The following is a 14,395-nucleotide window of genomic DNA, read 5'->3' as shown; positions in this document are numbered from 1 at the left end:
AGGGTTAATCTGTGTCCGGGAAACTGCCCCTATAAGCAATTCATTGATCCTCAATTATCCATTGATCCTCAATTATCCATTGATCCTCAAAATATCAAATATATAGATTTTCCTCCTCAAAAGCCAGTTCAGTTTCATAGTTTGACTTCCAGTTAATGATTTTGACAACATAGTTTTATTATGGCTTTCCAAAGACCCATTTTAAACCCTGTGGCCTGAATGTGTTCATATTTCAGCCCCAAGTATAAAGACTTGATGTTCTTCAGCTCTGACCATAACCTGCGTTATTGTATGCAGTATCCTGTTAGCATAACCTGAGACTGCACCATAATCTCTCCAGCCATTGGCAGTTCTCTACTCTACTCTTTTTCTAATTGCAACACATTGGAAACATTTACTTATTACACCTAGGGCCGGTTTCACAGACAAGGCCTAAACCTAGTCCTGGACTAATTTACACTTTCAGTGGCAAATTGCCACTGAGGATGCTTTTCAGTCTAGGTCTTGTCTATGAAACCGGCCCATTATGTCAAATTGTTTAGCCTAGGTTAGTTCATAACACGTGCTTGTTTTTGGGTTTGCGCACATATCTTACAAAAATATAAAAATATGTCAGGGGAGTTTAGACAACGATAACAAATAATATCTTGTAGGCCACTCATGGCGAAGAACATCCATACAAACCAGTGGTAGTCCATTTGATCAGAATGCTAACACTGAACTCTGGGAAATATCAGTATGTTGTCACGGTTTCTTTTGGAACACTACGGCCAACAGTGGTTTACACCAGAGCTCTGCTTCTTGTCCCTGATTGGTCCTCTTTGAACCACCATTCTTATGACCCAGTCTCTGTGTCTAGCTGGGAGGTAAATATCACTCAAAGAAAACAAACCGCTTAATACCAGATAAAGATAAGCACCCCTAAACATATTTTCGATTAACTGCAAGACATATGTTTAGCAGGTTGGCAAAGGCTAATCGTTTAAAAAGCTTGGCAGGTTGCTACCCGGACAACCTGGCTTTTGTCAAGGTCTTTCTGCATTGTTATGACAGGGGCCCTAATGTGGACACTCATCTGTGCCATTCTATAACTCACCCTTCAGCTCCCTGGTCTGCTCCCTGCTGTGTGTGTGAGAAAGAGAGAGAGAGAGAGAGAGAGAGAGGATAAGGAGAGTGTCTCCCCTATCACCAGATCAGGATGGTTTAGACAATGTTGTCTTAAAGGTATTACCATCATATTAATATCCATGGCACTCTATTTCTGTTTTTTCCTTGGAAGTTTCCGTTCTAAAATGACTCGATGACGTTGTTACTGCTCTCCATTGTTTCAAAGACATCATTGGGTGTTCACACAGGGCCCCAAGAGAGGTGTGTGTCTGTCCAACGGTGTGTGGTGGTAAGAGGCTGTAGGGGGCCCTGACCCTTGTGGGTGGGGGCCAGAGGCAGCAGGGCGATGCGATGCCCCACCCTGCTGGCGTTGCTGGCCGGGGTGATGCTGTACCTGGTGATGGGGGCGCTGGTCTTCGGCACCCTGGAGTCCCCCAACGAGAGCACGCAGCACATGAAGCTTCTCCGCACACGACACACCTTCCTCCACAACCACAGCTGTGTGTCCGCCCAAGGCCTGAGTGAGCTCATAAAGGTACACACACACACACACACACACACACAAACCTGAGAGACAAGACACACACACACACACACACACACAGGTCAATAGGACAGGGGACAACATTACATAACCATTCGGTATAACCAGTGTACTACACGGTATATGTATATACAAGGTTATGGTCATAACCAGACTTAGACAGATAAGATAAGGAGTTTTATCTGAGCAGTAAGACCCAGCCCCCTGTCCCCCTCTCTCTCCTGTCTTCAGAGTGTGGTGTCGGCGGTAGAGTCGGGGGTAGACACAGGCAGCAGCTCACTGAACTTCACCAGCAGGTGGGATCTGGCCAGTGCCTTCTTCTTCTGTGGTACCATCATCACAACCATCGGTGGGTCTCCACTTCACAAGTGTTTTCTTTTCTTTTGTTTCTTGTTTCAGATGTAAGTCAGTCCAGGGCCAGGTGTCTATTGTAAAAGACAATGTTATTTTATCTCATTGAAATGAACCTGGATAGAAAAAGGTTAAATGAAAACTAAGTCAGATGCCACATACGCATTTTAAAGAACCAGGTTGACAACAAAGGCTTCGTTCCTGGTCTATCTCATAAAATATTTGATTAGCAGTAGAAAACTATAAAATAGTTTGAAATCCTCTCTCCTCCTCCTCTTCCACCTCCTCCCCTTTCCACATTGGAAGTTAGTGTTGTAAAAATGCTTTCATTATCCTCTCAAATTTGACATTTGACATTGTACAATTGTTGTATAACCCCCCCGAAAAACAATCAATCAATCCACTCCTCCCCAGGGTTTGGTAACCTTTCTCCTAAGACGCATGGCGGGCAGCTCTTCTGTGTTTGCTATGCCCTGGTGGGCATCCCCATGTTTGGCATCCTGCTGGCTGGAGTAGGAGACCACATGGGCACAGGCCTGAGGAAAGCTGTGGCCAAGATAGAGACACTCTTCCTGGTGAGACTCATCTCTCTCTCCTCTCTCTCTTTTTGTCTCTCTCTCTCTCTCTCTCTCTCTCTCTCCCCGTTTACCTCTCTCCTCACTCACTCTCTGTCTGTATGTGTGTCTCTCTTACTCTCTCTCTCTCCAGGGCCACTTAAGATTACTTGAAGCTGTCGTCTCCCAGTGTAGCCTTGAACTGCTGTGGTCATTGTTTACGGTTGCTGTTGTTGAAATAAAAGGAAATGGGAAATGGTTTGGTGTCTTGTGGAAGATCTTACCCTCTTCTGTCTTTCCTCATCCCTCCCTTTTTTCAATGACCCTTCTCCCCTCCTCCTCTGCCGGTCTCTCTCTTCAGAAGCGAAGGGTGAGTCCCACCATTGTGCGGGTCACCTCTGCTGTTCTCTCCATCCTGATTGGCTGCCTGATCTTCATAGCTGTGCCAACACTGGTATTTAAGGAAGTGGAGGAGTGGTCCTTCCTGGAGGCCATCTACTTTGTGGTCATCACCCTCACCACTGTGGGCTTTGGAGACTACGTTGCAGGTACGCAGTAAACACAGTAACAACTTAATAGGCACTTTGCACACATCACACTTCACATTCCATACAACACACCACATATTTCACATGACATTATTTATTTATTACATAACATGTGCATTCCACTGCGATAGGTGTCTGTCTGTCTGTCTGTGTCTGTCTGTATGTGTGTGGGCACGTCCGCACGCACTCTGTCTGTAGGTGACCATCAAGATGGAGATCTGTTTAAACCCTTGGTGTGGCTCTGGATAGTGTTTGGCCTGGCCTACTTTGCCTCTGTCCTCACCATGATAGGAAATTGGCTGCGGGTGCTGTCCAAGAGAACACGTGCTGAGGTGAGTGAGTGGAAACAAACCATGATTGGGGCACTTACCAAGGAACTGTCGTGCCTCCTGTATATCTCTCCATCTCTCTCTCTCTCTCACGCTCTCTCTCTCTCTCTCAGATGGAGGAGTTGAGGGCCCACGCCACAGACTGGAGCCAGAACATCCAGAATATGTCCATGGATTTCAGGATACCAAACCCGCTTGACCTCAATGACCCCTTCCTGCTCCAGCGTCGCCGCTGGAAACGCAGCACCCGCTGCCGCATCCGCAGGCACGCCCAGGCGACCCTCGGGTGCCGGGGGCAGGGCGGCTCTCAGAACGGGCACCTGCCCAACCGCTGGGTAAGCCACTCTCGCTCCATGAGCAGGCTGGAGGTGTTGCCCATCGAGGGAGCCAGGGGGCCGGCGCATGGCCTGAGGGTGGAGTCCAGAGTCATGCTGAGGTCAGGGGTCAGCAGGTCGCATGGCAGGACGGTGGCGAGGTCAATTTCGATGCCTGTGGCACGGTCCATGTGTGAGTTGGACTCTGAGCTCGCTGACGACGTGATGATGGCAGGGTCCATGTCGGGGTCCGGGTCTCTGTCCGAAACTCCGTCCGACTGCAGATCGGAGGTCTCCTCCTCTGACTCTCACACCTACAACATGAGTAAAGTGGGGCAGGGAGTCCTAGAAGAGAGAGGTGTCCGAGGAGAAGGGCTGCCCATGTTTTTGGAGGAAGACATCAGGTTCACCATCCCTCTCCGCTCTCCGCTTCCCGGTTCGCCGTCTCTCTCCGCTCTCCGCTTCCAAGTGCCCTCCCCTCCCGGGCTGATGGACTTCTTCGGGGAGAACTTCGCCTTCATTGACGAGTCCTCGGAGACCCTGAGCGACCGGTTCCATCCGCCGGAGGGGAGCACCAGCCGGCCTCGCAAACCCAGGAGGAGGAGCATGAGGAGACAGCTGCCTCACAGGAGTCCCCTGAAGGAGAGGAAGAGGATCAGCGACCTGCAGCCCCCCTCCAACCCCCCCACCCCGCCACCCTCCCACCACTCTACCCTAAAGGAGACTGATACATTGACACAGGATAGGGGATCACCAAAGAACATTTAGACTGGTCTCAGAGGTGAACATTTAGACTGGTCTCAGAGGTGAACATTTAGACTGGTCTCAGAGGTGAACATTTAGACTGGTCTCAGAGGTGAACATTTAGACTGGTCTCAGAGGTGAACATTTAGACTGGTCTCAGAGGGTCACAGTCTAGGTGAAGCCAGCTCCGTTGCTCTGATGGACTTATTGACACTTTGTAGACTCCTAAGAAATGTGGCCTTGGATATGATTATTCCTCACATACTGAGTTTCACAATCCCATGTGATCAGCAGAGATAGAACATGCAGTAAAATCCTGTCCCCATTCCATTTAGATGATCTTTCATGGTGGAATGTTCTAGGCTTTGGTTGGAGGAGAGACTCTCATTGTCATTTCTAAGCATTAGTTTTATTTCAAGGGATGAGTGAGTTGGCCTCTACTGTTATGTATGAGTTTTATTTTACAGTTAAATCACAGTTACAGTTGATTTATTACAGTTAAAATTGTAATTACTGAGTTAAATCTCCTCGGAATTAAAGTCCATTGACAATGATTTGTTCATAGATGCCTTTACATTTGTACATCAGCACAAAGACCACCTCCCTTAGTTTAAAAGAGGGCAGTTGTTTAGGTTGGTTTTCACAATGACCTGAAGTGAGTTTTCGGTTGAAGCATCCAATGGATTTGGAGTGGAGAGACCCACTAGGGTAGGAAATGTCGCCCTCTTCTGACTGGCAAGTGTAGTACAATAAACCCACTCTGCCCGAGTAAACTGTCTGCTAATTGAACTCAGCCGCATTTCCTATGGGTTTTTTGTTGATTGACTTGAGCGAAGTAGATGAGGGCTCCAATGAAGTTGAGGTTGCCCTGTTCAGAGATCCATATCTCTGTTTATCCCAATGTCCTTCACCATATGGTTGTATAACTTCTTGATGGTGTCATGTTATACTCAATACACACTTAACTGTGTGTACCCAACTGGTCTAGATTCCAATCTATAATAGTCGTGATTTATAAATTTAAAAAAATAGTCCAGTCCAAACCTACAATACCTTTGATCGACTTGGGGGATCATGTAATACAGAGAGAGGTTGTGATTTTGGTGGGGGACAGCAAGGAGTCTCAGGGTCCCTACTTGCACGTAGTGTTACACTAGTGTTACACACACACACCCTCTCAAGGACACTCAGACACTCAGTCAGACACTCAGAGTAGTGTTGCTGTAGCATAAGTGCAGGTTGAATATAGTAAGGGGTAGTTAAGGGAAAAGGACTTACAGATGGTGGGTGAGTTTATGGGGGTGGGGGGGAACTCACCACAGCTCCCTGCAGTGGCACCCCTTGTGTCCTCCAGTCCCCCTGCCCCCACCACCACCACCACCACCACCCCTGAGCAAGGGTCATTTACTACAATTACCTCAAATGTACATAGGAAGGTTTTTTTCTGTGTAGGGCCACAGACAGATTAAATATATTCTAAAAACACCTTTGTGCTTAGGTTTATTCACTAGACAGAGACCCTCTCAGTCAACCACACAAGCACACAGATAAACATTCATTTCATACTAAACTCTCTCTCTCTCTCTCTCTCTCTCTCTCTCTCTCTCTCTCTCACTCACACACACACACACAAACCACTGACATACCAGAGGGACTAAATTTAAATGTGAGCCCCAGGGAGGATCTATTTAGAGTTTCTAGACATTCTATCAAAAGTGGGAAATGTGGACATCTGTGCGTGTGCCTGACTAGATCAATGTGATAGCACTTGTTCAAACAACAATGATATGACATTGAGATATACATTTAAGAAACAACTTTGTAAATCAATTTACATTTAGAAATGCATACATGTGATTACAGCGATGTAGCAGGCCTGATAGCTACAAATCTGCTAAGGCTGCAAAATTGCACCACCGAAGCTGATATGTTCCAAATACGGCCTATCATCCCACGTTTCTTTCAAAGCTTCTCTTTTTTTTCTCTCTCCTCTCCTCTCCTCTCCTCTCCTCTCTCCTCTCCTCCCACCACAAACCCTGAACCCCAAACGTTTAAATCTAGCGTTCCGTGAGTGGTCGGTGTCTGGAAATCTTTCACATCCTGTTTACGCCGGCAGATTTCAGCCTTGGACCGCAGAGAGCTGGCAAAGCCTCAGCATGGACACAGCTCCCCTCTCTCTCTCTCTCTCTCTCTCTCCTTCTACCTCTCCCTACTCACTCCCTCTCTTTTTTCTCTCTCAGATGAGAGAAGCTTACTGTTAATGCTAAAATCAACATCCTTCTCCTTCAGTAAACACACATATCTAGGCATAATATGACTTATGTGGAGCTTCAGAACTGTATCATTCAGCTTGGTAGAAGTCAGATATTGTTATTCAACAAGCACACAAATGGCATTTTTCATTCCAAAACAAACTTTAATATCAATATTTTTTTTGATACTTGTTTAATAAAGCTGTTTCACTGCATAAGTGAATGAGATATTTACAGTATCCTTGGTCCTATGTAAATTCCTGAATATGCATTTCTCTTCAAGAGGGGAAGAAACCCACAGCTGGGACAACTTTCAGAGTTTCATGCGAGTGGAATCTTAAAATCTAACCTAACCTGTACCAGACTGCAAAAGGTTACTGAGGGCAGGGGTACAACATGGGTAAAATGAAAGTTTGGATACACACAGAAAGGTTCAGTTTATCCTCTTTCCTTGAGGATCAGAAAGTTGTTTGTTGTTTTGGTCAAAGTTCCTCCATCCTGTTTCGCTCCTCCTTTCCACAACTCTCTCCACCTCCACCATTCCTTCACACCCTCCCACGCTCCCTCGTCCTGCATCAGCGACATTTGCAGGACCTGACCACCATGTTGGAGAGCTGTTCAACGCGCGGTGTTCGGCCCATGAAGTAGACGATGGTGAGAGGTTCCAGGTCCTGGGGTACACAGCATGGGGAGGCCGACGCCTCTGGGTTCAGCTTGTTGTACAGGGGCAGGATCTGTGTGTTTGTGTGTGTTAGAAAGAGAGAGAGAAAATGCGACATGAAATATCACTGTGTGTGTGTGAAAGATAGATAGATGAAATCCATATTCCTCAATGTATTTCATGCCAATAAAGCACAACAAACTCCGATAACATCAACACCAGAGACCACTACAATTTGTGTTATATTATGGTGCCGCAGATGTGTGACCTGACCATGTTGTAAAAGTGAGTATGTACTGTAGTAAAGCTTTAATGAAGTGCCAGTGTCGAGGTGACAGGACTTTTATGACCCCGGGGCAAAACAAACCATGTTGTAGTGGTTGTCAGCGCTCCAGAGATAGGGGCAGCTGCCAGCACAGAAGTTGGCTCGGTAGCCCTTTGGCTCGTGGATCCACTTCCAGTTCAAGTCGCGGCGGAAGTCGATGTAGAGCGATCGCAGGCAGCAGCCCTGATCTGAGTTACTGCAACAGGGAGGAGATCAGAGAGACTCTGACACAGGCACATATGTATTATAGAAGTCCGTTTCTGAACTATAAGCCTCTAAAACTGAGTCCCCAAAAGCCTCTAACAAACATTCATAACAATACTTTGTGGTGTAGATATGAACAACAGTGTAGTGATACCAGGGAAGGCTGGTGGAGGTAGAAATCAGAGGACAGGCTTATTGTAATGCATGGAATGGAATGTGTGCTTGATACCATTCCTCATTCCATTCCATGCATTACATTTCTACCTCCACCAGCCTCCCCTGAGTGATTCATCACCTACTGAGATACAGTAAAGCTACAGTATGTCTTAAATAAAGGACCCTGTTTTGGGAATCAGTGCCCACTAGGTGTAAATAAGATGCTAAAGAGGTGTGTTCAGCCTACCGGGAGCAGGTGGTAGTATCGGCAGCGGCCCTCCTCTTGCGTGTCTTCTTGCCCGGGGTGTCAAGGCGGTCGCTGGGCAGCAGTGTGAGGATAAGGTGAGGGGTCTTCGTGCTGAACTCCATCTGGCCCTTAGCCAAGCCCGGCCTCTTCATCTGACTGAGCAGCTCGTCATCCAGGCCTGAGGAAGAGGAGGAGAGAGAGGGAGAGGAAGAGTTTGGTGTGGTGAAGCAGAAAACAGTGTTAAATGACCTCTTGCTTATTAAGTGAAGATCCATATGCCTACTGCAGTGGTGCCCTTGAAAAATCTCATATAGGTTCACTGCTGGAGATAATGCATATGAGGTCAATAATTTGAAGTGAACCTTAAAAAAAAAAAAAAAAAAAGAGGACACAACAGGATGTGATGTGTGACAGTAATACACAAGATGTCAACATAACAAGCAGACCTGCGAAGCGCGCCTCCAGCTCCTCACTCTTGTTGGGAACAATGTTGTTTGTCGAGGGGATGAATGTGCAACACGGACAGTGAACACCCAGCTTCAATCCCAGGTTCCTCTCTGGGAGAGATGGAGAGAGAGAGAGGGATGGAGAGAGAAATAGATGGAGGAGAGAGACAGAGAGACAGGTAGAGGTCGACAGGGGTAGGGAGAGAAAAGAGGCAAAAGTCAGCAAGATAGTGTGAAGATGGATAGAGAAAGAGACAGAGAGATGAACAGGTATATGACTTTATGTGGTATTTTCTTTAACCCAATAGCAGAGACATTTTCATAATTCAACATGTCAAATTGAGTGTATGTAGGTGTGTAGAGCCAATGACTGGCTGATCCCCTGACCTCTATGAGCCAACCAGTCCTTCACTGTGTCTGTGACATCTACAGACAGCCACGCCCCCTTAGCCAGTGGGCGAACAGTTCGCGAGTCGATGTATCGCTGCGAGGGGCTGGTTGCATCATCAGGCTTCAAAAGCTAACAGAGACAGACAGAGAGCCAGGGAGAAGAGGAGGACATTTTACGTGGACAATCTGTTCACCATTCTAGTAAACTGGGATACCTGGGATATGTAGTACAGGTGTGTGATTCTGGCATAGGTAAATAAGACTTTGGTATCTGTATGATATCGTGATACCTGGTACTTATGTGACATTGTAATGTTTGTGTTGATACCTAGTGTGTAGGTGATTGTAAGATATTTGTAATAATAGCATACCTGATAGACCTCCACTCTCTGTTCAGATGTACGGGCCTGGGTGTTGGGTGCTCTGTAGATTCTGAACTCAGCTTTGACCAGTGTGCTTGAGTTGCGGTCTACACCGCTCACATCAAAGCCCACCACTCTGTAGTACGGACTGGGGGGCGCAGGGTTCACTGCATCTATGGGAGTGGAAAAGGACAGGTGTACTGTCTAAAAGTTTTCATAAACATATTACACATACATTATTGTATCAGACAATATATGGTGATGGAAGAGTCACGTTATAGCCACCTCAAGATATCGCTTGGATAAAATTACTACTGTTTCTGGTTGGTTACTCTCGGCTTAGGCAGTGCACATTGCCGATGAACTATGTACACCAGTAAAGCAAGTGTTACAACAGTCACTGGCACGGGACAAAGGAAGTGGTTGGAGCATTAATACGCATGCGTAATTGTAATATTTTTTAATTTCTATAAATCACTAGAGCACAAAAGCGATCATAACTAATTTATACCATGCCATGTGTTGATGATTGATGAATTACACACTCACTGGTGTCTGTGCGTGGCGGTAGCATGTCTATGCGCTGAACCTCTTTCGCGTAATAATCCTCCTCGCTGCTCTCCTTGTCGCATGCGGACTCGGCCTGTCGCGCACGCTCCTTGAGCAGCTCCCGAGTGCTGTTGTAAAGAAGCATGACTTCGGAGGGCACGTTCTCGGCCGGTGGGCTCGCGATAGGCTCCGGTGGGCTGCGGATGCGGAGTTTACTGAGGATCTGGCCGCGCACGGCCTCGATTCGCTTGGACTTCTGGTCGTCCAGGTTGAAGGACTGACAGGTGGAGAGCCCCTCGGCGGAGACCGCCAGTCTGAGCAGCAACAGGGCGAGGTGAGTGAGCCACATCGTCCGGTGCTGATGACGAGGGTAAACGGGTTCACAAGGCTCCATGCAAAATCTTCCCAGCTTCTCTGACCTAGTCTGCGTGGTGTCCCGTTCAGTCCAATGCGCACTGAGCACTTGTTCCCCTGCCAATCCCTGTCAGATGGTTTTCAAAAAATTCTCAGTATAAGAGTTCTAAATTGTCTCGAAATTCTTGAGAAGTGAAGTATTTTTTAAAATGTACAATAGTCATCTTCAATATTTCAAAGATTTCATAGACAAATGCAATAACTAGAATTGAGCAGCTCAGCCCATGTCGTATATTTCTTACCAAGTTCGATTAAATTATTTGGAAAGTGTACTTATTTTTCGCATATGGGAGCCATTCTGAGCAAATAAAACAAAAATAATTGTCCATAGGCTACACGTTCCCTTATTTCGATCTAAAATACATCTAAAACATACTGTAATTATGAACGAATTATCTAATCACACAGGATTTGCTTAAATCTGGAAAATATCTCGAGTTCTGAGATATAATAAAATTACCATGGTGGTCTACCCTAATTCTTTACCATAATTATCATTACTGAAAATAGTTTTACATAACCAAGTTAAAATATAATTCCCTATGAAAGAAGTAATTGTACCCCTTGTACTCCTTCAAAAACGCTTATATCGTAGTCCAAAGTGAACTTTAGTACAATTCCATCCTTAAAAACATAATCCTCTTCCAGAATCTTCAGATGAGGAGATTGAGGAAAATATAATTGAGGAAAAGCTTTGCCATAAAATGTTAAGGTCTGGGGACAGTCTTTCATTCCTCAGCATGGAAAAAAATAATCCAGAGCCCTAGGACAGTAACTTCAGTTTGCTACTCCAAAATATGAGGCAAGTGTGTGTGTGTGTGTGTTTGTGTGTGTGTGAGAGAGAGATTGTATGTGAGAGGTGGTGGGTGGGGTGCCACCAAAGTGATGGGTGTGACCATTATGTAGGTATCTCCCTCTCATCTCTCTCTCTCTCTCTCTCTCATACACACTCATACACACACACACACACACACACACACACACACACACACACACACTTCTCACCACAAAAATGTTTGTACCACCCATCTCCCAGGTAAGTTTCCTGTTAGAACATATCACAGCACAATTAGTTACTGATGTCAGTTAGTGCATTTTAGTATTGAAAAGCAAAATAGTGAAGGATTTCGAGTTGCCTTGTCATTTTGGACCAGCCTTCAGTTTTCTTCCTCATCTGGGTATTTTCACTTCTGTGGCTGTGTGTATGCATGTACTACATAAATGTAGGTAATTTGCCCAAGCCCTATATTTGATTAAATCTTTTAATTTTCACATGTACATATAATAAATGAGTCTTCCAGTTATTCGGCTCCCCCCGCCCTGTCTCTATCTCCCCGACTCTCCTGCCTTCTCTCTCTTCTCTTCCTAGTCTGATTGTTAATTACAGCTCAGGAGCTCCGCGACCGTTAATCTGTCAAGGGAGGATTTTTTATTGCTGCTCTCTTGCCATCCCATTATGCCGTTATTATAGTTTCGGCTGCAGAGCTGTAATTGCAGTAAGTAGAAGGGATAGGTACTACAGAGGGAGAGGGAGAGGGAGAGCGAGACACAGGCAGCCTCAAGGCTTGTGGTCAGCTTTTTTTTTCTCTCTCCTCCTGGCAAGCTTTCTAAAAATGATAACACTGCATGGGAACAAACATGCTCTTGTTTCGACATGACTTAATTCCGTGCCCCAGACGGTGTGTTGCCCCAACCCCCACCACCCACACCTCTTACGTTGTGCAGAGGGAAATATGCCTACGTGGATATGGGGTGTTTGGCAACAGCTACTGCGACTGACCTGGGGGCGTTTGGATCAAAGAGGGCCCTGGTGGTTAGTTGTGGTATTGCAATGTGTGGGTTCAAAAATACTTCCTCAAAAACAACTTAGCCCCGTTGCTTTTTCCCTTTCCTCAACCCAAATATAGGCACGGCACTGCCACGTCATCTGGCTCTCAGCAATTTCCCTACCCTGAGAGACAAACTGAAGGATATGGTTATGTTAATGACCACGTTTTGGCATAATTTACCTTTCTTTTATGACAGTATATTTGTCTGTAGATGATGTATTATCCGTGTTACCAAATTACAGGGCAACGTGTTTAGGTTACCAAGGAAACCAAGGAAATGTGATTTTATTGAAAAATGCAGCCAAGCCTTTACAAAAATAAATAAAAGAAAATCACCTAGGCTTGCACAGATATACTGGACATGTGGGAACATTCCGATCCATTCTGTGTTTTCAGTTCTGAAACAACCATGGTACTGTAAAAACAATCCAACACAGTTTAGCATTTCTTCTCATACAGTCTCAACCAGAGTCCAGTTTTCCCTCTTTTCAAATGCCAGCAGTCCTATACAACGAACAGTAGTGATGAGAGGTTGGGGGTAACAGAATACTGGTGTACTTCTCATGTCTAAGAGGACATGACGGTGCCCCCCACACCCCTCTATGCCTCGTCTTCGTTTAGCAGCATGTTGGGGACCCCCCGGGAGATGGGGAACTCACGGCCAGACTCTGGGCACTGGAGACACCCCTCAATCACCTCCACCTGGATGGAAGAGGGACACAAGTTAGTCACCTCATCTGTGGTTACCTGTGTATGTCAGATGTTTGGGTCATGGACTGAGATAAAATACTGTTCTTTTACATAGGAAAACAGTGGAGACAGAGTTAGTGCCATTTTCTAGCAGCAAGAAACCATCAAGGTTTTAAAAAAAATAAAATGGTGATCTACTCTTCACAGAAGTATGGCTAATCATTACATTCCATCAAATGGATATCAACATAAAAGATTATCAAGATAAAAGCTTTTACAAACTGTATAAGCTGTCCGTCTATCAAACAAAATGCAGCAATAAGTCCAACGGAGAAGTGACTCTCTTGTGTTTCTAATCAGACACCAAATAGTTGAGTAATCAAGTTAGACATCTTTGCCAATTACTGACATTCAAATAAGTGCCAGGAAGAAAGAACAACGTGAACATGAAGGTGTGGTCTTGTTCTGCTAGATGGGATTAGGGCAGTGATGACAAGCAGCAGACAGAATTAATACCTCCAGCAGCACCCTGTGCACTTTACGCAGGAATTCTTCATTCTTCTCATAATCAGACATCAGCTCACCAGGCAAGTCCTGCAAGTGACCAAGCTGAAAGGGGAAAAGATCATAGTGTGCTTTGATGATGTATCTGTTAGGACTGTCATTTACACAACATCATCAAATTATGTTAGTTCCTAACTTGAAACTAATGGAAATGCAGTTTTAATGGTGTCGCACCACATTTATATTCATATTTAGCTATTGCAACTAAGCAACTTGCTGCAAGTGGGCCTGCATCATCGTGACAGACGGACACTCACCCCCTCTGCCGCCTGAACCAGCGCAGTCCACTCCAGCTTCGGGATCATTCGGCTCACGAACTGGGGGTTGAACTCCACCTCGCTCACTTTCACCTCCGTCGCCTGGGCATGATGAAACGCATTCTAAATGCTTGGACCACCATATCAAATCTGCATAGCTAGCTGAGACACAGCTAGGCAAAGTGGTTGGCAAACCAACATTTGCGCCGGTGTAAAAGACGTGATTAATTACAAGACAATGTTACAATTCTTAAATAAACAAAACATAACATACCTTGATGACAAGGGGGTATCCTTTGGTTACCCCCTTAACGTGCGATGTCAACATGTTGTGTGTCAGAAGTTTCATCTTTACAGTCAATGAATTCCGCTTATGGAGTCCGAAAGTGACAGCACTTCGATCTGAGTGCCAATGGATATTGTATTTATCCAAAATGTGTCTCAGCGAACCACCAACAAACAACTTAATTACGCTGATGCGTTTACATGTGTACCGGAAGTATCTTTGGCGCACCAGTGAATTGAGTCCTCCGTGCATCGACGTTCTTCTCTCAAGGT

The 14,395-nt window shown here is 45.6% G+C and overlaps 3 protein-coding genes across 3 annotated transcripts; 1 reads left to right on the top strand and 2 right to left on the bottom strand.

Annotated features, from left to right (window-relative positions):
• Positions 1-1,453: 1,453 nt before the first annotated feature.
• Positions 1,454-4,515, top strand: kcnk4a (potassium channel, subfamily K, member 4a; the record flags this gene model as incomplete). Its single annotated transcript, XM_083685602.1, has 6 exons — positions 1,454-1,642; positions 1,883-2,000; positions 2,417-2,577; positions 2,918-3,104; positions 3,303-3,436; positions 3,547-4,515. The coding sequence occupies 6 exons, from the start codon at positions 1,454-1,456 to the stop codon at positions 4,513-4,515; spliced, it is 1,758 nt and encodes a 585-aa protein (XP_083541728.1).
• Positions 4,516-6,892: 2,377 nt separating this feature from the next.
• tgfb5 (transforming growth factor, beta 5) lies at positions 6,893-11,268 on the bottom strand. The gene is made up of 7 exons (XM_083685952.1): positions 10,084-11,268; positions 9,544-9,707; positions 9,170-9,302; positions 8,783-8,893; positions 8,337-8,514; positions 7,772-7,925; positions 6,893-7,477 (listed from the first exon to the last, which is right to left on the bottom strand). The coding sequence occupies exons 1-7, from the start codon at positions 10,475-10,477 to the stop codon at positions 7,319-7,321; spliced, it is 1,293 nt and encodes a 430-aa protein (XP_083542078.1). The 5' UTR covers positions 10,478-11,268; the 3' UTR covers positions 6,893-7,318.
• A 1,309-nt stretch (positions 11,269-12,577) lies between these two features.
• Positions 12,578-14,338, bottom strand: trmt112 (tRNA methyltransferase activator subunit 11-2). The gene is made up of 4 exons (XM_083685969.1): positions 14,112-14,338; positions 13,838-13,939; positions 13,533-13,625; positions 12,578-13,028 (listed from the first exon to the last, which is right to left on the bottom strand). The coding sequence occupies exons 1-4, from the start codon at positions 14,184-14,186 to the stop codon at positions 12,927-12,929; spliced, it is 372 nt and encodes a 123-aa protein (XP_083542095.1). The 5' UTR covers positions 14,187-14,338; the 3' UTR covers positions 12,578-12,926.
• Positions 14,339-14,395: the final 57 nt, after the last annotated feature.

Source organism: Argentina silus (genome assembly GCF_951799395.1).
Source record: "Argentina silus genome assembly, chromosome: 15".
Lineage (NCBI taxonomy): Eukaryota > Metazoa > Chordata > Actinopteri > Argentiniformes > Argentinidae > Argentina > Argentina silus.
The sequence above is the reverse complement of the archived record's forward strand: the minus strand, read 5'-3'. Positions and strand labels throughout refer to the sequence as shown.

Bases quoted from the DNA above. Each gene is read 5' to 3' on its own strand.
- tgfb5 (XM_083685952.1), bottom strand. From the start codon at position 10,477: ATGGAGCCTTGTGAACCCGTTTACCCTCGTCATCAGCACCGGACGATG. The intron at 7,926-8,336 runs GTAGGCTGAACA...TCCCTGTTGCAG, and splicing joins GATACTACCACCTGCTCCCG to TAACTCAGATCAGGGCTGCT. The intron at 7,478-7,771 runs GTTTGTTTTGCC...ACAAACACACAG, and splicing joins CTGACAACCACTACAACATG to ATCCTGCCCCTGTACAACAA.
- trmt112 (XM_083685969.1), bottom strand. From the start codon at position 14,186: ATGAAACTTCTGACACACAACATGTTGACATCGCACGTTAAGGGGGTA. The intron at 13,940-14,111 runs GTATGTTATGTT...CATCATGCCCAG, and splicing joins GATACCCCCTTGTCATCAAG to GCGACGGAGGTGAAAGTGAG. The intron at 13,626-13,837 runs GTGAGTGTCCGT...TTCCCCTTTCAG, and splicing joins TGGTTCAGGCGGCAGAGGGG to CTTGGTCACTTGCAGGACTT.